The sequence below is a fragment of the Rattus rattus genome, chromosome 2, assembly GCF_011064425.1.
Source record: "Rattus rattus isolate New Zealand chromosome 2, Rrattus_CSIRO_v1, whole genome shotgun sequence".
Taxonomy (NCBI): Eukaryota; Metazoa; Chordata; class Mammalia; order Rodentia; family Muridae; genus Rattus; species Rattus rattus.
In genome coordinates, this window is record NC_046155.1 from 167,669,733 (window position 1) to 167,697,723 (window position 27,991).

Below are 27,991 nucleotides of genomic sequence, written 5' to 3' on the forward strand. Positions count from 1 at the left end.
GAGGCTAACGCGCCAGGTCTCGCGAGAGAGCGCTCAGGCCAGCTAGGCGTTGTGTGATCAGCAGCTGGCGCGGAAGCTTCAGGTGGACAGTGATCGGTAAGGGGGTTTGAGGCGGTAGGCCGGAGGGCTGGCGGGGGCTCGGGAGGTGTACCGGCCGCAGCCAGAGCCGGATGTGCGAGCTGGCATAGGCGGAAGGACTCGGGTTCGCGATCGCCTGGACCAGGCTGCCGGAAGTGCGCCTGGGGATTTTCTTCTCCAGTGGAACTTGCAGGGAAACTGAGGCTCAGGGTGGAGCTCCAGGTCCTGGGATGCGCTGAGGCCGCCGTTTTCCTCTGCAGTTGCGGAAGATGTCGGACAGCGAAGACAGCAACTTCTCGGAGGAGGAGGACAGCGAGCGCAGCAGCGAGGCGGAGGAGGCCGAGGTCAGTGCCTAGGATTCTTAGGGGAGACGTTGCGCCTAGGGACGGGCAGGGCAGAGAGGGCCCTATGGGAGCCGGGGAGTCGGAACGGCTGGGGTCTCCCAGATTGTCGGGAGAGATGGACGAGTGTGCAAGTCAAGGTGGAGCAGAGGGACAGGATCCGGAAGGTGGGGGATGCGTTCAGATGTCGTTGGTTTATTTTTGTCACGTATCTGATTTGCTTCTTTTTGTTTATTTTTATTACTTGCGGTGCTAGGATTGAGTTCAGGGCCATGCTAGGTGCACACTCTCGTCTAGTTAGCCTCAGCTCTTAGTATTCTTTCGTGTTTGTGTTTTTAGGTATGCCCAGTTGTTCCAGAAGTGTATACATATTGCCTACTCTGTGCCAGCCACAATTCTTTGTCCTTGGGCTCCTGTTAACAGATTTTAAAATGTAAATCGACAACTGATACGTGAACATGAATTTGCTAATGTGAATACATATAGCCAATTAATATAAGACTCCTAGGTTCAGCATTACTAATCTGAAAATCCAAATTATTTTGTAATTTTGAGTCTTGTATTGATGCCCCCGAATGGAAAATTCCACATGTGACAGGTCAAAGTCAAGACACTGTGCACTAAAAATACTGTATTGGATTACTGTACACATATATGAATTTCACATATATGAATTTCATGTATTGTCCCATCCTAAGGTATCTTATTGTGTATGTGCAAATAATCCAAAAATCCTCCAAGATCTGAAATACGTATATTTTGGATTTTTTTAAATTGTTCGTTTGCTTTTTTTTTTAAAAGGTTTATTTACTTATTTATACAAGTATACTGTAGCTATCTATCTCTTTACAGATGGTTGTGAGCCACCATGTGGTTGTTGGGATTTGAACTCAGGACCTCTGGTAGAATAGTCAGTGCTCTTAGTCCTGAGCCATCTTTCCAGTCCATTCGTTTGCATTTTTTTTCCTAAAGATTATTTATTTTATGTATATGAGTACACTGTAGCTGTCTTCAGACACACCAGAAGAGGGCATTGGATCCCATTACAGATGGTCATGAGCCACCATGTGGTTGCTGGGAATTGAACTCAGGACCTCTGGAAGAGCAGTCAGTGCTCTTAACCGCTGAGCCATCTCTCCAGCCCTCATTTGCATTTTTGAGACAGAGTTTCTAGGCTTGGCTGGCCTTGAACTCAGATCTGCTTTCGTCTGCCTCCTGAGTTGAACCGCTTGAAATCTGAAATCTATTCACATCTTGTCTGAAACTGTGAATTAAGGATAAGGATATGTGGCCTGAGATAATCCTTTCTAGTACTCTGGTGAAAAATCCAAGCACAGAAAGGGAGTAGAGGATCCTAGCTGCACTTTCAAGCAATTGGTCACAGTGAGTTAGAGTGACATTTGAATGGGGAGTTCTGGAAGTGAGGGGTAAGTCATATGGCTATATATTTTTTCTTTTCTTTTTTTTTTTTGTTTTGTTTTGTTTTTTGTTTTGTTTTGAGAAAGGATCTCCTAAATGTAACCTTAGTTGGCCTAAAACTAGCTATGTAGGTCAGGCTGGCAGACTCTATCTGCCTTTGCCTCCCAAATGCTGGGACTAAAGATGTGCCCCACCATGCCTGACCCTCCCTGCCTTCTTTTAATAATGGTGATAGAACTCAGGGCTTTGTACACATTAAGTATGATGTACACATAATATGAGCTCTGCCACTGAGCTACATCTTGTTAAATTTAGCGCGAGGAAGGGGGCTCTGTGTGTGTGTGTGTGTGTGTGTGTGTGTGTGTGTGTGTGTGTGTGTGTGTATAGCGAGTTAGTTCTTGGGCTAGAGCCTCACAAATACCAGCAGGTATTTTGTCACCCAGCTGTGTCACCAAGACTAAATTAACTTTTTGTTTTTATAATTTTATTGTATGTGAGTGTTTTGTGTGTATGTGTGGCCGTGCCACATGCCTTTGGTATGTTTTGTGTGTATGTGGGGCTGTGCCACACGCCTTTGGTATGCTGGAGGTCAGATTCCCTAGAACTGGAGTTAGGGATGATTGTGAGCCGCCATACGGGTGCTGGGGATAGAACCTAGGTCTTCTGCATGAACAGCGAGTGCACTGTCGCTACAGCTCCCTGAATTAGCTTAAGTTGTCAGCGCTTTCCAAGCTTTCCCTGTGAACAGTGTAAAACCAGTGAGGAAGGAACTGGGGACCCTGATGTCAGGACCATTGTCGGACTTCAGCCACCAGACAGTAACCTGAAGCTCCAAGTCACTGTCCCTTTCTTTCGTGGGAAGCAGAAGGAAGCAACATTCTGTCTGCTCAGAAGTGGCTGTCTCCTCCTTTAGGTACAGGACTGGGGGTTGACCCCTGGCCTCAGGCATATAGGCAAGTGTGCCACTTCTAAGCAGGATGCCCATGCCCCTGCTTCAGTACTGGCTTATATCAGTCTCCGTTTATCATCATGCTTCCCTTATGGCGGAGCTTAGAAAAGGGAAGGAGTCTGGGACCTGTGTATCAGGATTAGGGATATGGCTTTCCATTCATTCCCCTTGCATGGCCTGCTTGTCTTCTGTAGGCATTTAGTTGCTGGTCTGTGCCTGTGTGGGTGGTCCTGTGCTCCCAGGCAGGTATCATGGTACCATGGTGATAGAGGGCAGGTGGGAAGGTGACAGGACCAGCCTTTCCTCCAAGCTGTAGCACTGGGCCCCTGACAGTGACTCATGGCTTCAGGTCACTGCTGGTACTTTGTAGTCTGGTGGTAATGAGGCCAGGGTCCCTGGTTCCTTCCTTGCAGAGGTTTTCCACTGGGCATCTCATCAGACTTATGAGTCACCTGCTGGCTGGCTGTTGACACCAAGCAGAAGGCAATGTGGCTGCCCCAGCTTCTGGAGCCTGGGCCAGATGCCCTGTGTTGTGTAGGTAGGTTGGCTGTCAGGCACACAGCATGCTTGCTATTGAAGGAGTCAGCTCGTTTCCCATACGTACCCCTTCATTCAGCAAGGGCTCAAGTGCCTTGCTGGCTTACCGCCCCACTTCTGGAGCTAAATCCTCAGGCAGAGACTGCAGGACTGGTGAGGACAGTGTACAGTGTGGCGGAATAAGACCGGTGGCAGCGTAAGTGCTCCTCAGTTCTTAGGTCGTCTTCTCTCAGGCTTTCACTGCGGTCCTCATTTATGAGACTTACTAAGAACGGGCCATTCCAGTTATGCTTACAATTCCAGATTGTTACCAAAACAGAACGAAAACCAAAGACTGTAGTCTAGACTCCAGGGAACACAGCAGTGTGCAGGAACTGATTACCTCAGAGAAAAAGGCTCTACAGGAGAAAAGAAGGCTTCTTTGGGACCTAGCCAGGGACACAGTGGCAAATTTGCTTGAAATGGGCCTGTAAAGTTTAGCCTTTTAAAATACGAGGCATTGGACTGTGCTCATCCAAGTCCAAGGACCTGGGTTTGAGTTCTAGGATCCATGTGGTGAGACAGAGAGCTGACTCCTGCAGGTTGTCCCTCACGTGAGCCCACACATAAAATACCTGTGTAAAAAATGCAATGAGAGATACTGTGGCCTAGGCAGTATTATTAAGAGAATTCCTTTTTTTCTAGTGTTTATTTTTGAGACGTATCCCTGGCAGGCCCAGGCCTGGCTATGTAGGCAGGGTGCTGTGAACCTCACAGATCTACTGCCTCCTGAGTGCTGGGAGTGCAGGTGATGGGTTCGTGGTTTTGTTTTTAGATTTATTTATCTTTATTTTATGTGTATGAATGGTTTGCTTCCCTGTTTGTATATGTACCACATGTGTGCCTGAAGAAGTCAGAAGTCGTTAGATCTTCCAGATCTTATGGGGTGCTGGGAACTGAACCCACCTAAGTCCTCTGGAGGAGCAAGTTCTCTATGTCTCAGAGCCATCAGCAGCCCTTTTCTCAGCTTTTGAAGCAGAGTCATGGAGTCCAGGCTGACTTGAATTTGCTATTCAGCCAAGAGAGAATCCTTTGCCTCCTGATCCTCTGCTTCCACCTCCATAGTGTCAGTCACTACACGCCTACTCTGGACTGGGCAATGCAGGGTACCCACTGCTGCCCCAGCCTTTGGCAGATCAGTGTTCAGAGATGGGGTAGGGAGGGAGCTTGGCTTCACCTAGAGAAGAAGAGAGCAAGTCAGGTTGTCTGCAACAGGAAGGTGTTTTGTTTTTCTTCTTTGACCCTAGTAACATAATCCAGGCCTTGTGCATCCCAAGAAAGGGCTCTAACACTGAGCTACAAACTCAGCCCAGGAATAACTTTTTTTCTTGCAGTGTTGGCAGCGTATCCCAGGCCTGGCATAGAATAAATAATGGTTCTATATAGACCAGGCTGTCCTTGAACTCAGAGATCTACCTGCCTCTGCCTCATGAATGCTGATGGTACATAACTTTAATCTTAGCACTTAGATCTTCATGAGTTCGAAGCCAGTCTGGTCTACAGAAAGAGTTCTAGGACAGCCAGGGCTACACAGAGAAACCCTACCTCAAAAAGGAGGGGTGGGGGAAAGTATGGGTCAGCACACCCAGCTTAAAGTTTTTTTAGTGTGTATGTCTGTGATTATATGCTGCTATGACTGCTATGCAATGATGCGGGGTGCCCTCCAGATCAAAAGAGGGCTCTGATCTCCCAGCATTAGAATTATAGGCAGTTGTGAACCACCCAGTGTGAGTGCTGGGAATTGAACCGTAGAATAACTGCTAAGCCATGTTAAATGTACATGTTGGGGGCTGGAGAGATGGCACAGGGTTAAGAACACTGACTGCTCTTTCAGAGGTCCTGAGTTCAATTCCCAGCAACCACATGGTGGCTCACAGCCATCTGTAATGTGATCTGATGCTCTCTTCTGGCAAGCAGGTGTGTATGCAAAAGAGCACTCGTGTATAAAATAATAAAATCTTTTTTAAAATGTACATATTGATAAAATTTGGTGTTTATTACTTTTCTTTTAAAAATATTTCTTTATTCTTTGACAGTTAGACACATGTATACATTATATCTTTTTAAATCCCTTTTTTTTTTTTTTTTTTTTTTTTTTTTTTTTTTTGGTTCTTTTTTTGGAGCTGGGACCGAACCCAGGGCCTTGCGCTTCCTAGGTAAGCGCTCTACCACTGAGCTAAATCCCCAGCCCCTTTAAATCCCTTTCTTAAGACAGGGTTTTATTTTGTATCCTTAACTGGCCTGAAACTCCTCCTCTGGTCTCCAGTGTTGGGATTTAAGGCATGCTCTGCCATACCTGGCCATAATAATGGATTTTTTAAAAAGATTTATTTATTTATTTTATGTATATGAACACACTATCGCTGACACACCAGAAGAGGGCATCTGATCTCATTACAGATGGTTGTGAGCCACCATGTGGTTGCTGGGATTTGAACTCAGGACCTCTGGAAGAGCAGTCAGTGCTCTTAATCACTGAGCCATCTCTCCAGCCCCAGCCAGTGCTTTTTTTTTTTTTTTTTTTTTTTTTTAAGATTTATTCATTTATTTTTATGTACAGCATTCTGCCTGCATATGTGACTGCAGGCCAGAAGAGGGCACCAGATCTCATTACAGCTGGTTGTGAGCCACCATGTGGTTGCTGGGAATTGAACTCAGGACCTCTGGAAGAGCAGTCAGTGCTCTTAACCGCTGAGCCGTCTCTCCAGCCCCCAGCCAGTGCTTTTAATCTGCTCTTATGCCAGTGCTCTTATCTCCAGCCTGTGATCTTTTAAATCCACTGAATCCAGTAGTGCTGCCTTCATGAGTATAGACACCCTCCTAGTGGCCTCACTGCTGAGAAAGAATTACCCCTGCTCTCCCAGCCTGCATTAATTGCTAGTAGCTCCTCAGCTGGTGTCACGAGCCCCTCCCCGTTGAGCAAGCTGCTATGAGTCCATGAGTTCAGTAGGCTCATTGGATCTTGAAGACAATGTTTCACAGCCCTCATTTGTAGCTGTAAGGGTTTATGCCTGCTCTTGCTCTGAGTTGAGACTTATTTGGGCACTATAGCCGGGCAGATTCTCAGGTATTCTAACCTGACAGAACTGGCCTGGCCTATATCCCTCCATGTGGCCCAGTACCTGTCCATCTTAGTCTGGTGCTGGCACCTGCTTCTTTATCCTTGTCCTGCCGGCTGGTGGTGCTCTGGCCTCAGATTCCCACCCAGGACCCTGTGTCCAGCCCAGCTATAGACCATTCAGCTCTTATTTGCCAATCAGAAGGTGACTGAGAACAGTGTTTATAAAATACTAGAACCGGATATGCGTCATCGTAAGGGCAGTACCCAAGTCCAGCCTGTAACCAGACCTCCGTCTGCACAGAAATCAGCATTTGAATACAAGGACAGTCTACACAGTGCACAAAAAACAAAACAAAACAAACAAACAAAAGACGGCATACTAACACCCCTGTCCTCTGGCTTTTACATTCTTTCTACCACGAGTCTTGTACACTTATTCTTGCCACTTAGACCAGTTATGAGTCTGCATTAAGCACTGTCCACTGCAAAACAAAACAAAACAAAAAAAAATCTTCCTTGGGCTAGAGAGATGGCTCAGTGGTTAAGAGCATTCGGTGCTCTTCGAATGAGGGCCTGGTTCAGTTCGCTGCACCAGTTCAAAACTATCCTTAACTCTTTTTTTTTTTTTTTTTTTAGATTCTTTTTTTTTTTACTTTTCTATTTTTCGGAGCTGGGGACCGAACCCAGGGCCTTGCGCTTTTTTTTTTTTTTTTTTTTTTTTTTTTTTCTTTCTTTCTTTCTTTTTTTTTTTCCTAGGCAAGCCCTCTTTTTTTAAATTTCCCCAACCCCTGGGCCTTGCGCTTTCAAGGCAAGCGCTCTACCACTGAGCTAAATCCCCAACCCCTATTTTTTTTTTTTTTTTTTATTTATATGAGTACACTGTAGCTGTCTTCAGACACACCAGAAGAGGGTATCAGATCTCATTACAGATGGTTGTGAGCCACCATGTGGTTGCTGGGAATTGAACTCAGGACCTCTGGAAGAGCAGTCAGTGCTCTTAACCACTGAGCCATCTCTCCAGCCCCTATCCTTAACTCTTAATTCCTGGGGATTTATCTGATGGCTTTTTCTGGTCACCAGGTAATGAGGTGCACAGATGACTTGTAGGTAAAACAGTTATTCACATAAAATGGAGTAGATCAAAAACAAAAAGGCGCTCCCTTGACCAAGGTCAAGAGCAGTTTGAAGTTCTAGTTCTGCTTTATTAGTTCTTGCACTTCTTCCTCTCTTCCCACCCTTACTCCACTCCCAGCCCCCAACACTAGGTAGGAAGAAAAGGTTAGCAGGGAAAGGGGGCGTGGACCTCTTTACAGGACTTCCTGCTGATTGGGGACAGTGTTTCTTGGGGCCACTTTAATCTTTCATCTGAATATCTCCAACTTCTTGTCAAACTGCAACAACAGCCGGAGCAGCAGGCTCTTGGGGCTCTGGGATTTATTCCCTCTCCAGAGACCCCAGAATTAAAGTGTGTGCAGCTGGCAAAATGATGCCCATCTTGGAGTGCGAGACAATCATAGTTAATAGCTGTGGGCAAACTGAAGCGCCCTGTATCTCACACCTGAGATTAAATAAAAAACATTCATGTATTGTAACTGGGTTTTTAAAGAAGCCAAGCTTTCATTATAGTTAACAGCACTTGCTCATCCAGAGACCTGGCTCTGGTTCTCGGTGTCCAGGTCATGTGGCTTACAGCTGTCTGGCTCCAGTGGACCCCATACCTGCTGAGGGCCCCTGCACACAGCTGGCACTTACTTACATAGGCTGAGCACATGCACATGTGCAAATACATATAATAAGCAGAATTAGAATAAAAACAACATAGAGAGATACTGGGTGAATAGTTTATAGCACTGTGAAGAAGGAAGGAGCCTTGAGCTGGTGAGTTAAAGGCTGATCCTCGAGCATCAGAATTTGTGGATCTGTTTGTCACTAGTAAGAAACAAGGATTAGAGTCCAGGGGAGTATAGGCCTGGCAGACCCAGAGGCTGTGGCATGTGGGGTAGGCTCTGTTTCTGGAAAATAGTGGAGAATAGAAGCATCAGCAGCAGAGGCGGGAGTTGAGGTCTTGGATGGTAATGGCCCAATGAGAGAGGCGTGGGAGGATGGAGCAACATGGCCCTAGGGAGAGACATGGAAGGTCTGTCTAAAGCTGCTTTTAAGGGATGAATGGAAACTGTGAATGTGGTTAACACCTATACTCTAGTGCTTGGGAAACAGACAGGAGGATGCCATACACACATTCATGGGCCAACCTAGGCTACACAGTGAGTTCCAAGGGGGTCTGCATTACTGAATGACACCTCCACCACATGCTCTTGTGCTCGCTCTTGCATTCTTTTTTTTTTTTTTTTTTTTTTTTTTTTTTTTTGAACTGGGACCCGAACCCAGGGGCCTTGCCTTCCTAGGTAAAAGCTCTCCCGCTGAGCCAAATTCCCAGCCTCGCTCTACGATTCTTGATCTCCCCCCCAAATGGAGTGATTGGAGGCTAGGTAGGGGAAGTAGCAGCTATGTTGACCCTTAGTGTTAGGAAATGTAAGGGGGGGGGTTGGGGATTTAGCTCAGCAGTAGAGCGCTTGCCTAGCAAGCGCAAGGCCCTGGGTTCGGTCCCCAGCTCCGAAAAAAAAAAAAAAAAAAAAAAAGGAAATGTAAGGGTTAGCACCAGGGACATCCATTGTTGAGTATCAGACACCTGGAACAGATCCCAGAGTTAGGAGCTGGACTTTTCAGGAAGCACAGAGAAGAGCAACAAGCCATAAATACCTGGTATGCAGTGGCTCTCAGAGTAAGGGAGCCAGTGAAAGGATTGGCTCCCAGGGGTTGGTTGGGTGGCTGGGTCTTGGTTCTACTCTCACTTGAATTAGGACAGGTCAGAGGCCTGGCCAGGTCGGGACTTTGAGGGCATTGTGGACATGCGTGTGAGACAGACAGACAGAGATAGATGAGGTTTTTTTCTGGGTTTGGGGATAGTAAAATCCTGGTGCCTCAACTCTGATCCTGTAGGTAGAGGAAGACCGGCGAAGTGCCGCAGGCAGTGAAAAAGAAGAGGAGCCCGAGGAAGAGGAGGAGGAGGAAGAGGAGGAATACGATGAGGAGGAAGAGGAGGAGGATGATGACCGGCCTCCCAAGAAACCACGCCATGGGGGCTTCATTTTAGATGAGGCTGGTATGTCACAGAGCCAGGAAGCGTTGAGCAAGCTTGAAGAGTGCATAAGACAGTCTGTGGTTCAGGTGTGTGTGTGTGTGTGTGTGTGTGTGTGTGTGTGTGTGTGTGTGTGTGTGTGTGTGTGGGGCGAGTGTGCCCGTGTGCGTGCATACATGCGTACACATGTACATTCACATGAAGATGTGGGGATTACCTGGCAATGGTGGCCCACACCTTTAATCTCCACATCCGGGAGTTGGAGGAGGCATGTTGAGAAGAAAGAAAGGAAGTGTGGGGATTGACTGTGCCGACTAATGACGTGTGGAGCCACATCCCCCACACCTAGGCACATGTCATTCCATTGAGCCGTCCTCTAGCCCTCTTTTACTTTTTATTCTGAGACAAGGTCTGGCTAGTTTGCTTAGGCTGGCCTTGGACTTGCAGTTTTCTTTTCTTTTTTAAAGATTTTATTTATTTTATAGAAGTGAGTACCCTGTCACTCTCTTCAGACACATCAGAAAACGGAATCAGATTGTGTTGCAGATGGTTGTGAGCCACCATGTGGTTGCTGGGAATTGAACTCAGGACTCAGGACCTCTGGAAGAGCAATCAGTGCTCTTAACTGCTGAGCCATCTCTCCAGCCCCCCTGCAGTTTTATTGCTAGCCTCTCAAAAGTAGTTGAGATGGCTAGCCTATTTCATGGGGCCTGACACAGAATGCTGGGGTTACAGGTGTTTGCCTCCATGCCAGCTCTGGTCCTAATTATTTAGAAGGGATATATGTGAATGGGTTGGGGGAGATGGCCTTTAGAGATAGGTAGGTCTACATTACACATACCCCTGTCCCACTATACCAGTGTGTGGTATGACCTTGGGTAGAGAGTGTTGTGCCTCTCTGAGCCTGTGTCCAGGTCTATGGACTTCTGTCCAGGTCTTGTCTCTTAGAAGTTTTTCATTCTCTTGGAGCTGTCATTCTGAGGTCACCATTCCTCCCTGCTGATCCCATTGGCTTTCCCATTCAGATGTCGATGATGAATATGAAGATGAAGACCAGTGGGAAGATGGAGCTGAAGATATCCTGGAGAAAGGTGTGTGTGGGACCTGCCTGCAAGACCACTTTGTGGGTGGATCATGCCTGGGAGGGTGTCTTTCTTTAAGTCCTTCTCCCTACCCCATGCCCTGTAACCACCCCAGCCCTCACTCTCTTCACCTTGCTTCTTTCTGTCCTTACCAGAGAGACAGCTTCCCCCAAACCTTTTCCTTTTAGGCCCATGAGTGGGGGGCGGGGACTGTCCGGTGGGTGGTATCGTGGGTAGAGGATTCTGGGTATCCCTTTTGTAAGGTGTAGGGTGGGTGGGCTCTGACCCTGATCCCCCCCCACTTGCTGGGCCAGTGCCCCCTCCCCTGTTTTTTTCCGTTTTGTGCGCCTCATACATTTCGGCTTCTCCCCACCCACCTGGTGCCTGGCCTTTACTTTTGGTTTTCAACCTTCCTGTGTCCCTGTGCCCCACCCCATTGGTTGATTTTGCTGCTATAATTTGGCTCATACTTTGTCTACCCTGCACACCACTACCACCACCACCACCACCACCACCACCACTACCACCACCACCTTCTCCTCTTCCTCCGAGTAGAAGAGATTGAAGGTAAGAACCGGAAAGTGTGGTCTGTGGCTCTCCTCCTAAATCCTGTGTGGCCCTGGGGCTCTGATTCACATGGGGTGCAGAGTTAGGCAGTTTTGGGTCGCTGACCTAGGAAAGGTATACATTTCTGTGTCCATAGGTCTAAATGTAGTGTATACAGTGTGGGGAAGGGCAGCTCAGGGTATGCTTAGCTGACAGCTGTGAGATGGAGAACTGCTGGATGCCCCCAGCACCTGGGCCTAGCCCTGAACACTGATGAGAATCAAGAGGTTGAGTAGGACAGAGGATGGGGGAAGGATGGGGTGTCCTCAGCCAGGTGTCTTCCTGCCCCAGGGCCAGGTGTGGCCCCTGAATTTCCCAAGTCCATTCCCAGACTGACTCCCCTTCTGCCTCTGTTTCCAGCCTCCAACATTGATAACGTTGTGCTGGATGAAGACCGCTCTGGGGCTCGTCGTCTGCAAAATCTCTGGAGGTGAGCAAGTGAGGAGACCTGGTGGGACCTCGCTTCCTTGGACAGATGTGGGGTGGGTCAGCCTGCCCTCCTCCACTTTCCTTCATACCTGCTTTCCTCCTAATATCCCAGGGACCAGAGAGAAGAAGAACTGGGCGAGTATTACATGAAGAAATATGCCAAGTCATCTGTGGGAGAGACGTGAGTGCCTGGCGGGTGCAGGGGGTCCCTGTGTGGGAGGCAGGTGCGGTCTGCTGGAGCATCCCCTTCTCAATGCCCTTCTCTCTCTAGGGTATATGGAGGGTCTGATGAGCTCTCAGATGACATCACCCAGCAGCAGCTGCTCCCAGGAGTCAAGTAAGAGAATAGGAGGATAGAAATCAGGGTTGGGGGCTATAGGGGTGGCTCAGTGGTTAAGAGCACTGACTGCTCTTCCAGAGGTCCTGAGTTCAATTCCCAGCAACCACATGGTGGCTCACAACCATCTGTAATGAGATCTGGTGCCCTCTTCTGGCCTGCAGTCACATATGCAGGCAGAATTCTGTACATAAAAATAAATGAATAAATCTTTTTTAAAAAAAAAAAAAGCACTGGCTGGGGCTGGAGAGATGGCTCAGCGGTTAGGAGCACTGACTGCTCTTCCAGAGGTCCTGAGTTCAAATCCCAGCAACCACATGGTGGCTCACAACCATCTGTAATGGGATCCGATGCCTTCTTCTGGTGTGTCTGAAGACAGCTACAGGGTACTCACATGCTTAAAATAAATAAATTAATTTAAAAAAGAAAAAAGAGGGGTTGGGGATTTAGCTCAGTGGTGGAGCGCTTGCCTAGGAAGCGCAAGGCCCTGGGTTCGGTCCCCAGCTCCAAAAAAAAAGAACCAAAAAAAAAAAAGAAAAAAGAAATCTGGGTGGGAATCCCGTACATGATCAACACAGAGAAGTGGAGGAAGTAAGAGTCCTTGTTTGGTTCCTGAGATGTGGTTCCTGGGCCAGAGGGGAAGATAAATGGTGATATAGACCATGACTTACTGAGGAAACAGTTTTGGTACTCAGCTTCCTTGTCTCTTTCTTATCCTGTGCTACGTAGGGACCCCAACCTGTGGACAGTCAAGTGTAAGGTACGTGTTCTGATCTTGGGCTGCATGTGAGGAAGGACCATATGTCTCTCTGGGTCTTCTTGCACAGTCTGTCTCTTGGTCTTTCTGTGGCTGCCCCCCCCCTTCTTTGTCTTATCCACTTTTAGTCCCTTTACCTCCTTTGCTCATGTCCCTTAGTACCTATTTCTGGACTCTATCCCCTTCCATCTCTCTTCTACTTCACCTCTTCCATTCACCGTCCCTTGCTGCTCCTGTGTCCACCAGCTTTCCTGGGTCCTGCTCTCTCCCTGTCAGCTCTCTAAAACCCATCTCTCTTTCCAGATTGGGGAGGAACGGGCCACAGCAATTTCCTTGATGCGAAAATTCATCGCTTACCAGTTCACAGACACAGTAAGTGCAGTAGTGAACTGGTTGTGGGTGAGGAACAGGTCTCAGCCTGGGTGGAAGGATACGACAGACTCTAGGTGCCCTTGGGCAAGCAGTGAGTGAGTGAGCAGATGAACTAGAACAAAAGAATAAGACCACTGCCCAACTGGGGGGCTCTGACTCCTGGGACTTTGTTTTTGTTGGTGTTGTTTGTTTTTTACTGGAGAAACAGCTGACTGATGATGGGAACTGAACTCTTGCCCTTTTGGTTGGTGAGTACTAGCCTTCAAGAGCGGAGCCATCTCTCCAGTCCTTGTTTTGGAGCATATGTACATACATACATATGCTGTGTATAGGAGTATCATGGGATGTATGCACACATCTGTGCATTCATGAAGAAGCTAGAATATCATGTATCTTCTTGTTGGTCACTGCCTTACTCTATTGAGATGGGTCTCACTGAACCTGGAGTTCCTCTTTTTTTGTTAGACTGACTGGCAAAGCCCAAAGATGTTCCTGTCTCACTCCATAACTTTGTACCCGCTAGCTTTTATGTGCGTGCGTGCATGAGTGTATATTAAAAAATGGGATAGAGGGGTTGGGGATTTAGCTCAGTGGTAGAGCGCTTGCCTAGGAAGCGCAAGTCCCTGGGTTCGGTCCCCAGCTCCAAAAAAAAAAAAAAAAAAACAAAAAAAAAAAAACCTTAAAAAGAGGATGATGGGGTTGGGGATTTAGCTTGCCTAGGAAGCGCAAAAAGAAAGAAAAACTCTGAAAAAAAGAAAAAGAAAAAGAAAACAAACAAACAAAAAAAAAAAAAAAAAAAAAAAGAGGATGATGAGAAGGAGAAAAAAACTAATACCATCACTAGTAGTCACTCTCCATGCCCACTCAGTGACTGAGGTCCACTCTGAGTTCCTCATTTTTTCATGATTTCACTGTGGTTTTTTTGCAGTGTAGTTAAGCTATAACTCAACCAGTCCTTGCCGGGAATGCTATCGTGTTTCTGTTATCTAAGCATTAAGGTGGTGGAGACAGGAGGAAAAGGAATTCAAGGCCAGCTTAGAACAGAACTTCTGTCATTTCGAAGCTTCTATTACATGACCACCCCAGTGTGTGCCGCTTTGGCAGTATACCTCTGTGGGAGAGCCAAAGAGTAGCATCCTGACTTCACTAACTATTTCCTCACTGTCCGTCTCCCACCTTTGTCTCCAGCCCCTGCAGATTAAGTCAGTGGTTGCCCCGGAGCATGTGAAGGGCTACATCTATGTGGAGGCCTACAAACAGACCCATGTGAAGCAGGCCATTGAGGGTGTGGGCAACCTGCGGCTTGGCTACTGGAACCAGCAGATGGTGCCTATTAAGGAGATGACCGATGTACTCAAGGTGGTGAAGGAGGTGGCCAACCTGAAGCCGAAGTCCTGGGTCCGCCTCAAGAGAGGCATCTACAAAGATGACATCGCTCAGGTGGGATGCCATGGGGCAGCTGAGTGGGCAGTGTTCATATACACTGCACTTCTTCCTTCCCACTCCCTTTCCAAGAGCCAAGAACAGAGCCTCCCTCAGGGCAGGGACACAGGTGAGGGTGTAGCTCTGGGCCCACAGGAGGCGGATGGTTCTTCCTAGGACATTCAAAGGCAAGTTGAGTAAAGGTGGAGGAAGGGACTGATGATGAACCACATGGAGTGTGCGGGAGGTAAGATCCCTGAAGCAAGGCTGGAGAAATGGCACAGTGGTTAAGAGAGAGCAGTGGTTATGCTTCTAGAGGGACTGGTTTGGGTCACAGAATCATATGGTGGCTCACGTCCTTCTGAAAGGATCTGATGCTTTCTCTATTCCTGAGGGAACCAGGTACAACATATAGACAGACACAGAGACCACCTCCACAAACACACACATGAGATAAAACAAACAACACCCCCCCCCAAAACCTCAAGATGGCTAAAGCAGGGGGGAGTAGAACTTAATTTTGCAGTAATAGGCACCATGGTTCGTTGTCGGTCCTTTTTGCTGGTTGGTTTTGTTGAGACAGGGTCTTACCTTGCAGTCCCAGCTGGACTGGAACTTACTGTGTAGAGTGTGTGGTCCCACATTCATAGAGATTCACCTGCCTCTGCCTCTGCCTCTGCCTCTGCCTCTGCCTCTGGCGTGCTGGGGTTAAAGGCTTGTAAACCTTTGGCTTCAGTGGACAGAAATGGGGAAGATTCTATGGAATGCAATCCAATTTTTAAATTTCCTTATGCATTGGCTAGTGAACCTAGGGCCTTAAATATTCTTGACAAATATTCTTCCATGGAGCCACATACCAAGCCCGTCACTGGTAGATTCTAGGTAAATGCTCTACTGTGGACCCCTTCCAACCCCAGCAGGGAAGGTTGGAATCTTAAAGTTTACAGTTGAGGGGATTCATGGTATGTAAAAATGAGAATGACTGTGCCAGGGCCTTAAACTAATGATAGTTGCCTGATTTGAATACAGGAGACTGTGGTTTCATCCCCTGCACCTGCAGAGAAAATGGGACAGAAAGGGGCTGGGACTGTAGCTCTACCAACGTAGAGTGAGTGCCTGGCGTGTAGGAGGCCCTGGCTTAAATCTTCAGCCCTGTATAGAACCAGGCATGGGGGTTCATGCCTATAATCCCAGAGTTCAGGATGTAGAATCAAAAGCTCAGGACCATCCTCAGCTATTCAGCAAGTCTGAAGCCAGCCTGAGCTGTTGGGATCCTTCCTGTCTTTAAAAGATAAGAAAATTGCCAGGCGTTGGTGATGTGCACTTTACTATCAGCACTCAAGGTGCAGAGGCAGGCGAATCTCTGAGTTCCAGATTCTCTCTGCCTGGTCTGTAGAGTGAGTCCCAGACAGTCAGGGCTACACAGAGAAACCTGCCTCAAAAACAAACAAATAAACAAACAAGCAAGCAAACAAACATTAAAAGAAGGAAGAAAATGCTCTAGGCTGTGGCCTGAGCACAATAGAGTGCAGAGTTATGGGAAGAGGAGCTGTTTGGAGAGAGCAGTCATTAAGCTGTGGTCCAGGGTTTGTGGGAACTTTCAGATATCCAAATGAGGAAAGCAAGTGGGCAGTACATGTTCATTTCCAGTGCAGAGAAGTGTCGGGTAGAGCAGAGAGGCTTCTGGGAGTTGCGAGCAAGCATATTTATTCTTTGTTCCCTTCTGGCCTCTCTAGTACTTCCCTTCAGGTTGCTAGGGTCAGTGCAGTCTGACTGGACCCTGCTGACCTGCTTCCTTCCTCCAGGTGGACTACGTCGAGCCCAGCCAGAACACCATTTCCCTGAAGATGATCCCGCGCATTGACTATGACCGCATCAAAGCCCGCATGAGCTTGGTACTTTGAGCTGTGGTGTCTGCTAGGGGAACACCTGTATCCTTGCTGGTGGCCATCCCTCCTCCCTCACCTCCCCCATATGTGTCCCTTGTCTTCCACAGAAAGACTGGTTTGCCAAAAGGAAGAAGTTCAAGCGGCCTCCTCAGAGGCTCTTTGATGCTGAAAAGATCAGGTAAGCATGGGGTTGTATGTTACAGTGTGGTTTTGGTGGTCTCTGCAGGCACTTCCCTCTTAGGTGCATTGTGTGAACACTTAGCTGGGCAGTCTAGCCTCAGGCAGGCACATTCTGTCTTGGGACCTCAACTTCCTCTGATGATTTTCTCCTTTTCTTTTTTAGTATTGATTGAATGCAGGGTCTCGTTCATGCTAAGTAAGCACTCTACCACTGAGCCACATCCTAGCCTGTTACATATTGCTAATAACGATGAACCACCCCTGTCTCCCAGGGTTATAGTAATTGACTCTGTGTGTGTGTGTGTGTGTGTGTCTGTCTGTCTGTCTGTCTGTCTGTCTGTCTGTCCTTCCTGTCTGTCTAGTTAGAGCAGAAGTCCCAGTTTCTTCTCTTGTCCTTGTGAGTCTGGATATCTCCCAGGTTGATGACGTGAAATAGCCTCTGGTGAGAACATCTAGGACTGGCTGAAGTTATGGGTGACAAGCAAAAGAGAGAGGGGACATAGTTTTCTCTGGTCCTGTTCTGCAACCTGCTATGTGTGAGGTAGTCAGGCAGGTTTTTGGTTTGGTGCTAGGATAGAGCTTAGGGCATTAGGCACATTGTCCTGGCGTCTATCACTAGGCCATGCTCAGAGGGGCCCTCAGTGTGCCCAGTAGAGCTCACTTGCCCAGACTCCCCACGTAGCAAAGATGGCTGAGGGAACAGCCATCGAATGTTTCCTTGTAGTGGCCACCATCTTTCCCTCCTGGGGGCTTAAACTAAGTACTTGTACCCTATGTTTAGGGCGAGGGACCCTGACAGGTTGGGCTGCAGTTAAGACACATGATTGACTCCTGCCTGCCTGGATTATAACTGTCAGCCTTGCACTGAGTCACCTTGAGATCACCTTCCCTACATGATGGTGTCCAGCTTCTGATGTCACAGGACTTGGGGGCATCTGGACAGCTGTGAACATACAGAGAATTTTTCCCCTGCCCTCCACAAACAACATTTGTTTATCTTTGTTTCTGAGAGTCTGCCATATGTCCAACTCTGTCCACTGAGAATAGAGATAGCAGCAGGTCCCGAAGGCCTGCTCTGATGGCGTTGACATGGCTGTTCCAGTGACCCAGTAGGGCAGGTCACTTCGTTTAGCTTGCCTTTGGGGTGTGAGAAATCATTCGAGCCAGAATGATTGTATGCTGGAGGGACTGAGCCCTTTTCCATCTAGGAAAAGGATCACACACACATCCTTACCGTCTTCTGTTCTCCCCTGAATTCCAGGTCCTTGGGGGGTGATGTTGCCTCTGATGGTGACTTCCTCATCTTTGAGGGTAACCGCTACAGCCGGAAGGGCTTCCTGTTCAAGAGCTTTGCCATGTCTGCTGTGGTAAGGCTTGGTGGGCAGTGCTCATGGGTGGGTAGCTTTTGTTCCTCCTGGAGCCCTGGTCTCCAGTGGTTTGTCCCGGGCAGTGGTTCTGACCAGCATGGTGACACTGACTTCTTTCCATCTCCTCCCCTCACCCTGGATCTCAGATTACAGAAGGTGTAAAGCCCACCCTGTCAGAGCTGGAAAAGTTTGAGGATCAGCCTGAGGGCATCGACTTGGAGGTGGTGACTGAAAGCACAGGTATCTAGTCCTGGCCTCACACCTGGCTGAGGAGGAGTGCGCTTTGGAAGCGGATGCCCAGCCAACCCTGCACTGTTCCCTCAGGGAAGGAGCGAGAGCACAATTTCCAGCCTGGTGACAATGTGGAGGTGTGTGAGGGTGAGCTCATCAACCTGCAGGGCAAGGTCCTCAGCGTGGATGGCAACAAGATCACCATCATGCCCAAACATGAGGACCTCAAGGTGAGGCCACAGGGCTGACCGTGTTTGGTCATGGCACGTTGTGTGGAAGATGTTCAGGCAATGTTTTCTGTCCTTACAGAGGACATGTTTGACCTTTTTTGACTCCATGTGCTAACGGGTCTGCTGAGAGTATGTAGGCCTACTTTCTGCGATTAGGGAAGCAGGTTGAAGCAGGTTGAAGTCTCAGGCCTGATTCTGCCTGTCTGTAGGGGACTGTGTGGGTTCATGCTATGTCCTGGGCTCTGTTCTGTGTATGGGGAAGACAATGTCATAGTGACACGCGTATGTGTGGGTGTTTAAAGGAGAGGAAGAATGCATCCAAGGGACACCTCCCTCACCCTTCTTTGGTGCATGTGTGTGGTACTCAGGATGGAGCCCAAGGCTTTGTGCATGCTCTATAAGTGCCCTACCCCTTAGCCTCACCCCCAACCCCTGCTGGTGACTTCTAGGCATGTGTTACACCACTGAGCTACACCATCAACCCCTCACTAGTATCATCCAGGCAGGGGCTCACCACCGAGCCAGGCCCCAGTACCTCACTGGTGACTTCTACCACTGAGTCCCCCTCTTTGTTTTTTACATTGACTTGTTTTGCATGTGCACATGCCACAGCATACGCATGGAGGTCAGCGTCTGTTCCCTCCTTCACCAGTCTTTGCTCAGGATTGAACTCATGTTGACAGACTTGTGCTAAGTTCCCTTACCACTGAACCATTTTGCTGGTCACCTTTGCCTTTTTTTTTTCCCCTTCCTTTTTTGGAATCAGGGTCTCCCTATGTAGCACTGGCTGAACTGGAACCCACCATGTAGGTCAAGCTGGCCTTAAATTCATAGAGATCCGCCTGCTTCTGCCTCCCAAATGCTGTGGTTAAAGGCATTTGGCACTGTGCCTGACTTCCTTTTACTTACAGGAAAAATGTTTTTCTTAAATTCCTGTGTATGTATATGAGGAAGAAGGGCAGGATTTAGAGCTCGGGTTATCAGCTTTGGCAAAATGCTGAGCCCTCTCACTGGTTCTGTTGACTTTTTTTTTTTTTTCCTTTTTTTCTTTTTTTTCGGAGCTGGGGACCGAACCCAGGTTGCGCTTGCTAGGCAAACGCTCTACCACTGAGCTAAATCCCCAACCCCTCTGTTGACTTTTGAGTCAGGAACTTGCTAAATTATTCAGGCTATCCTTGAACTTGTGGTCCTTCTGCCTCATCCTTTCTAGTAGCTGGAATGATCAGCTTGTGACCAATAGATCCCTATTATGTGATGTTTCCTGATGTCTTGGTTTGGGCTTTACTGCTATGAACAGACACCATGACCAACACAACTCTTATAAGGACAACATTTAGTTGGGGCTGGCTTACAGGTTCAGAAGTTCAGTCCATTATCATCAAGGTAGGAACATGGAAGCATCCAGGCAGGCATGGTGCGGGAGGAGCTGAGAGTTCTACATCTTCATCTGAAGGCTGCTAGAAGACTGGCTCCCAGGCAGCTAAGACAAGGAAGGGTCTTAAAGTCCACGCCCACAGTGACACACCTACTCCGACAAGGCCACACTTCCTAATGGTGCCATACACTAGACCAAGCACGTACAAACCATCATACCTGATATGTTGTCGAGTGGCTGTCTTAGAGTCTGTCATGAGATAATAACATGGTTTGTCTTTCGTTGTTTCTGAAGAGCAAACAGGAGTAACCTGAGGTCATAGCATTCCTTCAGTCATTGTGTGTGTGTGTGTGTGTGTGTGTGTGTGTGTGTGTGTGTGTGTGTGTGTGTGTATGTATGATGAGTTATTGGTGCCAGTATTCAGTGTCTTGGGCTAGGGAATGGCATCAAAAGACTGTTGCAAGCGAGGTCCATGTATCTGAGGACAAGTTGTTGGGTTCAGGCATGTGCATATGGCTCATGGGTTGGTCATCTTTGGGGTAAAAGGTCTCCCTGCCTGGGGCAGCTCCCTGAGAAGTGTCTCGGGTGGGTGGTAGGAAAGCTGCAGTGTCTCTTCTGTGATTGAGGGGATGCAAGGTGGGCCCGGTGATGATGGCTTTTCTTGAGTACTTACTGTTCCCATGGCCAAATTTCCCAGGACATGCTTGAGTTCCCAGCTCAGGAACTTCGGAAGTACTTCAAGATGGGGGACCATGTAAAAGTGATTGCTGGCCGATTTGAGGGTGACACAGGTCTCATCGTGCGGGTGGAAGAGAACTTTGTTATTCTTTTCTCAGACCTCACCATGCACGAGGTAAGTGCTTGGAAGAGCATGGGATAGGCATTGGGTACCAAGCGGATGCTCCAGTGGGTAATTCCCTGGGGCCTGCCTCGCTCCTTCCCTCATTCCCCTGTCTCTCCACAGTTGAAAGTGCTTCCCCGGGATCTGCAGCTCTGCTCAGAGACAGCCTCAGGTGTGGATGTTGGGGGCCAGCATGAGTGGGGTGAGCTGGTGCAGTTGGATCCCCGGACTGTAGGTGTCATCGTGCGGCTGGAGCGAGAGACCTTCCAGGTGTGTCTTACGTTACGCTCCTATCCCAAGAGCATGTCCTTGGAGGTAGTAGAGCAACGTAGTGGCCAAGCCCACAAAGTGCACTGAGTAAGGCCTGGGAAGGCTCCCTGAAGCCTGTTTGTGTAATGTTGGCAAGTGGCCTGTCATTTTTCCTGCCTGCCTCAATTGTCACACCTCATTGTAAAGTATGCTCCAGTTTTTGGAGCTTTTGAAAAGATGGAGTGCTGGGGTTGGGGATTTAGCTCAGTGGTAGAGCGCTTGCCTAGGAAGCGCAAGGCCCTGGGTTCGGTCCCCAGCTCCGAAAAAAAGAAAAGAAAAAAAAAGAAAAAAAGAAAAGATGGAGTGCTACAGTTGCCACAGTTCTGCCCTCCCCCACTTCCCACCCCCATGTGTACATTAGCATAGTACCTAGGACCCTGAATCTGTGTCAGCTTTGTTGCTTCTGTACTGTGTAAAGTAGGACTTGCGATTGTGTTCCTCTTAGGGAAGTGTGTGAAGAGTTTAGGAGGGGTGGGTAATCAGTGGGCTCCTCCTCTTATGCCCCTGATGCTCAGTCAGGAAGGCAGAGTTCCCTCCTGAAGCATTTCCCTGCCTTCCCCTCCCCGGCTGAGGATGACCTTGAACTCTCCATTCTCCCGCTTCCCCTGAGTGCTGAGATCAGTGCATTTACCAGTGTATGTGGTGCTGACAATCAAACCCAGCTTCATGCATACTCAGACAGCACTGTGAACTGAGCTACACCCCAACTTCTCATAGAGTCTTTTGGAATAATCTAGAATGTCTGTGGCTGACCTAGGGCCTGGTGGGTGGTGCTGTGACTTTGCCTCATGGTCAGGATGCTATGTAGGACTCAGGATCTTAGGGTTGTCTCCCCCAAGGAAAGAACAGATCACTTTACATCACCCTCCCTTCTCATCCTCTGCATCCTTCTCCCTCCAAAGGTTCTCAACATGCATGGGAAAGTGGTGACTGTAAGGCACCAGGCTGTGACGCAGAAAAAGGACAACCGCTTCGCTGTGGCTCTGGACTCAGATCAGAACAACATCCATGTGAAGGACATTGTTAAGGTCATTGATGGCCCCCATTCAGTAAGTGTCGGCTGCTGCTCTCTGTCTGAGTCTAAAAGAGTTGAGATGGGGTCTACCCTGCCCAGCATGTGACCTCCTCTCCTGCCTGCCCAGGGCCGAGAGGGTGAGATCCGCCATCTGTACCGCAGCTTTGCCTTCCTGCATTGCAAGAAGCTGGTGGAGAATGGCGGCATGTTTGTCTGTAAGGCACGGCACCTGGTGTTGGCTGGGGGCTCAAAGGTGAGAATGTCAGGGCTCCAGGAGTACCAAGAACTGGGTTGGTAGGGACTGTGGGAGTGATTATTCTGCCAAGTTCTTGGGGAAGGTAAAAAGGTTTCTTTGGGACTTTGAGCTACCGTCCTGTCATTTGTTACTCATTTTTGTGAGGTACATGTTGGGTGCCAGACACCCTGCTGGAGCTGAGACAAGGAAAGTGTGAGGTGGCGGTAGGCTTTCACTTCAGGACTTCTTTTCCCAAGTGCCCCTCTTCCCAGAGTGATGGTATAGTGCAGAGACAGTGACAGGGGTACCCATGGTTGAGGCAGAGAGAGGGATGGCCCTGTGTGTGCAGAGCCACCAAGTAACTCCGGAATTGCCATTGCTCAGGCCCTGGGTCAGGACTGGCTGGAAAGTCAGAACTAGCATATGCAGAACTGGATTTTTTTTTTTTTTTCTTTTTTCTTTTTTTCGGAGCTGGGGACCGAACCCAGGGCCTTGCGCTTGCTAGGCAAGTGCTCTACCACTGAGCTAAATCCCCAACCCCTGCAGAACTGGATATTGGAAAGGGAACCTGAAGCAAGACGTCTGGCACACGCCTGCCTGTAGGACTAGCACTTAGGAAGTGAGGCAGGAGGCTGCTGAGTTTAAGGTTATCCATCCTTGGCTACAGACCAAGTGCAAGTCCAGCCTGAACTATGCAAGACCTTGCCTCAAAACTAGAAGTAAATAAAAAATAAGGAATTCAGGGCCAGTAGGTGATCCCAGTGCCCTGCAGAAGAGATGGCTTGTACCATGCCTTGGGGACTCACATTTCTGACTCATTATGGTTAGGATGCATATCTTGCTGTGGGGAGACCCAGGTTTTTGGTGGACAGGCATAGAGAGGCAGAGGGGTAGCACTTCCTCTCCTAGGAGATGGAGGTTTTATCCTGGAAATAGGAGGGATGATTGCTGGGCAGCTGCAAACAGCCTAGCCCTGTCGTTCTGTCACTGTGGGGAGCGGGCTGGAGGCCTTTCTCCTTCATGTCCTGCCTGGCTGTTCACTCCTTATCCCTCTCTCAGCCCCGGGATGTGACCAATTTAACTGTTGGTGGCTTCACTCCTATGAGCCCCCGGATCAGCAGCCCTATGCACCCCAGTGCTGAAGGTGAGATGGGATCAGAGTTCAGAGATTGGAGTTGGGAGGAGCCTTACCTGTTCAGCCTGAGAGCCTTGGGCCAGAGCGGAGTCTGGAAAGGCCTGGGCTTTAAGGAGCAGGTGGAGGAGCTCCTAACCCAACTTGGGGGGCTCACGCCGGTAGAGAGAGATTTGAGGATGTCCTGGCTGTGGGCACAGCATAAGAGGGACAAACATAATTCCTGGGCTCCCACATCCTCCCACCCTACAGGTCAGCATGGTGGTTTTGGAAGCCCAGGTGGCATGAGCAGGGGTCGAGGGCGAAGAGACAATGAGCTCATAGGCCAGACTGTGCGTATCTCCCAGGGACCCTACAAAGGTGAGTCATGGCGTGTGCAGAGGTGGGGCTGTGGTGGGGGAGGTTCCATACTCTGACCACCATTCCTTATAGGCTACATTGGTGTGGTGAAGGATGCCACGGAGTCCACGGCCCGAGTAGAATTGCACTCTACCTGCCAGACCATCTCTGTGGACCGCCAGCGGCTCACCACAGTGTAAGTCTAGGCTTAGAGAAAACCAGGGTGGGGTTGATGGTTGGGCCTAGAGAGGACAGCATTAAGGGTGCTAGGCATCTCACCCACCTCCCTGTTCTGTGTCCACAGTGACTCCCAGCGTCCAGGTGGCATGACGTCCACCTATGGAAGGACTCCCATGTATGGCTCTCAGACTCCCATGTATGGCTCTGGCTCCCGAACACCCATGTATGGCTCCCAGACCCCTCTGCAGGATGGTGAGTGTGTTGAGAACACTAGGGATGAAGCAGTGGCCAGCACAGGGCTCAGCAGACAGATAGAGTGAAGGTCGTGTCTCTTTCCTTCATCCAGGTAGCCGCACTCCACATTATGGCTCACAGACACCCCTGCATGATGGTAGCCGCACTCCTGCTCAGAGTGGGGCCTGGGATCCCAACAACCCTAACACACCTTCCAGGTGAGAGCCATTTCTAGGATGGGCTGTGCTGGCAAGGGTGAGTGGTTATGTTAGAGTATTGTGCTCCAGGCTGGTCCCTGGCCTGCCATGGGCATAGCTGGGAGTGCAGTCCTGTGAGTCACCAGCCTCAGCATACAGCTACTCTGTACTTGGAGACATTTGCCAAGTGTGTGACCCTGTCCTTCTGCACCGTCGACTCAGCTGTGGAATGGCTTCAGTGTCAGGAAAGCCTGTGTGGGCTTCTTCTGTTGGAGTGAAGTGGCTTCAGTTGGGTCCAGTGTGTAGTGCTGTTCTACAAGCTTCGTCAGATCTGTTACCACCCATCATTCTCAAAAGACTTCTGTCCCCACCAGGGCTGAGGAGGAATACGAATATGCCTTTGACGACGAACCCACCCCATCCCCACAAGCATATGGGGGAACCCCGAATCCCCAAACACCCGGCTACCCAGACCCATCATCCCCCCAGGTCAATCCACAGTACAACCCGCAGACACCCGGGACGCCAGCCATGTGAGTCCATCAGGGCTGAGCCCGAAAAGCCCTGCACACAGCTACCCATCGCCCCACCTCCTGACCCCTTCTGCCGAGAATAACACCCTTTTCTTCTGTCTACAGGTACAACACAGACCAGTTCTCCCCCTACGCTGCCCCCTCCCCACAGGGGTCTTACCAGCCCAGCCCCAGCCCCCAGAGCTACCACCAAGTGGCACCAAGTCCAGCGGGCTATCAGAACACCCATTCCCCAGCCAGCTACCACCCAACACCGTCACCCATGGCCTATCAGGTACGCCATGCCACAAAAGGCTGTATGAACTTAGGCCCTGGTTGGGTTGGCCAGGCCCAGTGATTGTTCCAGACACTCATTCTTGTCTTCCTTCAGGCTAGCCCCAGCCCCAGCCCTGTTGGCTACAGTCCAATGACCCCTGGAGCTCCTTCTCCTGGAGGCTACAATCCCCACACACCAGGCTCAGGCATCGAGCAGAACTCCAGTGACTGGGTGACCACTGATATCCAGGTGAAGGTTCGAGACACCTATCTGGACACACAAATAGTGGGGCAGACAGGCGTCATCCGCAGTGTCACGGTGAGTATGGTCCAAGGAGGTGGACATGCGTCCTCCACCACCACCTTTGTAGTTACCTATTTTTATCAGTTTTGCTGTGGGTGGAACTCTAGGCTTCATACACGCTAGGCTAGTGTTTATAGTTTATAGTGTTTATAGCTCTAGCTTTTTTTTTTTTTTTTTTTTGGTTTTTTTTTTCGGAGCTGGGGACCGAACCCAGGGCCTTGCGCTTCGTAGGCAAGCGCTCTACCACTGAGCTAAATCCCCAACCCCTATAGCTCTAGCTTTAACTTTACAACTATAATGTGTGGTAAGCTGTGATGGACAAACATGTGGAAAGCTGGGGTGTCTGAACCCATGGGATGGGGAGTTGAGCCTTGTGTGCTCACAGTTGGGGCTTGTGCATGATGGACTCAGTAGTTGTGAGAGGCCCACTGGCTCACTGAGTTCCCAGCCTTTGTAATGCTACCCCAATATTGTCTCAGCCTTCAGGAAGCAGCTTTATCTCTCAGCTTGTGTCTTAGGGGGTCTGAGCTGTTCCAGCCTGCTGCCTGAAAGTTGAGTGTCAACCCTGGCTTGGGTAACAAAGTTTCCGTGTGTTTGTTTAACTGCGAGGGGGAAGCACCTGCACTTTTTCCTTAGGAGCCAACTCTCTATGAAGGCTTTGAACCTTGCTAAGCCTCTGTAGATGTTCCGATTGGATTGATCAAATCCAGGGACAAGTGCAGCTCTAGGCCCTGCCCTTCCAGACCTCACCTGGTATTATGGGAGAGATGTGTGCCCAGACGGGCAGAATTGGAATGAGAAGCCCAGAAGCTTTGGGGAGTGGGGTGAACTGAGTTGGCACCATACCTAGCGTTGGGGAGTTAGGGAGGAATTCCTGGAGGAGACCTTGAGGCTGAGCCCTGAAGGAGAAATAGAGTAAACCCAGCCCTGGAGGATAATGCTGCACACCTTTAATCCCAGCACTTGGGAAGCTGAAGCAGGCAGATGGAGTTTGAGGCCAGCCTGGTCTACAGAGTGAGTTCCAAGGTAGCCAGGGCTACACAGAGAAACCCTGTCTTGGGGAAAATACCCAGGGGGAGGAAAAAGGAGCAGTGAGGCTAGAGAGTGGCCAGGCTCGATCACAGACTGCACTGGGCTACATGACTGCGGGGCTCTGAGGAGCTCTTTGACCAGGTCTGTGGGGGACCTGCTCTGCCATGTTGCCCGGGTAGATTGGGTAGTCATAAAGGCCTCCAGCCCGCCCCCACAGCGACAGAGCGACAGGGCGAGGCTGTTTGCAGCTGCCCAGCATCATCCCTCCTACTTCTGGAAGTCAGAGTGCTCTGTAGCGGGGCAGTGGGGAAAGGGGCAGGTGACTGTGACAGAGTTCACAGCAAGAGGGTGGTGACTGTGATCAGGTGAGCTTGGTTGGGGTCAGGGCTGATGGAGACAAGGGCTCCAGAGGGTCAACAGATAAAAGAGATGAAGCTAGTTTGGGATTATCTCTCTTGATTTAACTTTGTTGTTTTGGTTTTGTTTTTTTGAGATAAAGTCTCACCAACCATGTAGCCCTGGTGAGCTTGGAAATGGATATATAGACCTGCCAGGTGTGGCGGTGCACGCCTTTAATCCCAGCACTTGGGAGGCAGAGGCAGAGGAGAATCTGAGTTCAGGGCCTGACTGGCTGCACAGAGAAACCCTGTCTTTTAAAAAAAACACAAAAAGTAACCAACCAAACAAAAACCCAGAAAACAAAACAAAACAAAACAAAAAAGCAAGCAAGCAAAAATGGGATCTGGCCTGGAATCCGCAGAGATCCTCTTTCCTGTGCCTGCTCTCTGAGCACTGCAATCGAGGCGTGTGCCACAGTGCCTTGCTCTCCTTTGACCTGATGTAGTTACAGTTTACTGATTCCCCCGATGCCTCCTCCCTCAGCCCACGGCCCCCACCCAGCCTGTGCATCTGGAGAGTGGGCTCTGTGTTACACTGAGCAGGACAGGCTGAGCAGGCTTTCTGTCCTTCTGCAGGGAGGCATGTGCTCCGTGTACCTGAAAGACAGTGAGAAGGTGGTCAGTATCTCCAGTGAGCATCTGGAGCCCATCACCCCCACCAAGAACAACAAGGTAGAAATGGGGCCTTTGGGAGGACAGAGGAGGGGATGGCAGGCTGCTGCTGGGCCTGACACTGGCTGTCACCTGTAGGTGAAAGTGATTCTGGGTGAGGACCGAGAGGCTACCGGGGTCCTTCTGAGTATTGATGGTGAGGATGGCATCATCCGAATGGACCTGGAAGACCAGCAGATCAAGATTCTAAACCTCCGCTTCCTAGGGAAGCTCCTGGAGGCCTGAGGCCCAAGCGTGCAGTGCAGACACGGAGCGAGCAGCCCGCTCTGGCCTTGCTTGGCCTAGCATGGAACCCCGAGTCTGGGGCAAGCCAGGGCAATCACTCTGGATTTCCTTTTCCTCCTTCCCTGGTACTCTAGGAATCAGAGCAGTCTGAGGAATGTCCTGCCTTCTTTCTGCTGTCCCAGCTTGCCTTTGTGTTCAGGCCTTTCAATAAAGAGAAACTGTTTGAAAAATGTGTTTGGAGAGTTTTCCT

At 49.4% G+C, this 27,991-nt stretch overlaps 1 protein-coding gene across 3 annotated transcripts; it reads left to right on the top strand.

The window, feature by feature from the left end:
* Positions 1 to 17: 17 nt before the first annotated feature.
* Supt5h (SPT5 homolog, DSIF elongation factor subunit) lies at positions 18 to 27,973 on the top strand. Of its 3 annotated transcripts, none has more exons than XM_032894070.1 (30): positions 18 to 96; positions 339 to 422; positions 9,425 to 9,587; positions 10,589 to 10,654; positions 11,201 to 11,212; positions 11,612 to 11,681; positions 11,793 to 11,861; positions 11,952 to 12,017; positions 12,747 to 12,777; positions 13,078 to 13,146; positions 14,335 to 14,586; positions 16,374 to 16,463; positions 16,565 to 16,635; positions 17,899 to 18,004; positions 18,151 to 18,244; positions 18,329 to 18,465; positions 20,538 to 20,693; positions 20,805 to 20,951; positions 21,893 to 22,039; positions 22,133 to 22,258; positions 23,300 to 23,384; positions 23,625 to 23,732; positions 23,805 to 23,907; positions 24,016 to 24,143; positions 24,238 to 24,343; positions 24,697 to 24,855; positions 24,961 to 25,129; positions 25,226 to 25,429; positions 27,421 to 27,516; positions 27,595 to 27,973. In XM_032894070.1, the coding sequence occupies exons 2-30, from the start codon at positions 348 to 350 to the stop codon at positions 27,739 to 27,741; spliced, it is 3,252 nt and encodes a 1,083-aa protein (XP_032749961.1). In that variant the 5' UTR covers positions 18 to 96; positions 339 to 347; the 3' UTR covers positions 27,742 to 27,973. The 3 variants fall into 3 exon arrangements, with proteins under 3 accessions (XP_032749961.1, XP_032749964.1, XP_032749962.1); XM_032894071.1 differs by having other exon boundaries at positions 44 to 96; positions 260 to 422; XM_032894073.1 differs by lacking the exon at positions 11,201 to 11,212.
* Positions 27,974 to 27,991: the final 18 nt, after the last annotated feature.

Bases quoted from the DNA above. Each gene is read 5' to 3' on its own strand.
- Supt5h (XM_032894070.1), top strand. From the start codon at position 348: ATGTCGGACAGCGAAGACAGCAACTTCTCGGAGGAGGAGGACAGCGAG. The intron at 22,259-23,299 runs GTGAGAATGTCA...TCCCTCTCTCAG, and splicing joins TGTTGGCTGGGGGCTCAAAG to CCCCGGGATGTGACCAATTT. The intron at 24,856-24,960 runs GTGAGTCCATCA...TTCTGTCTACAG, and splicing joins ACACCCGGGACGCCAGCCAT to GTACAACACAGACCAGTTCT.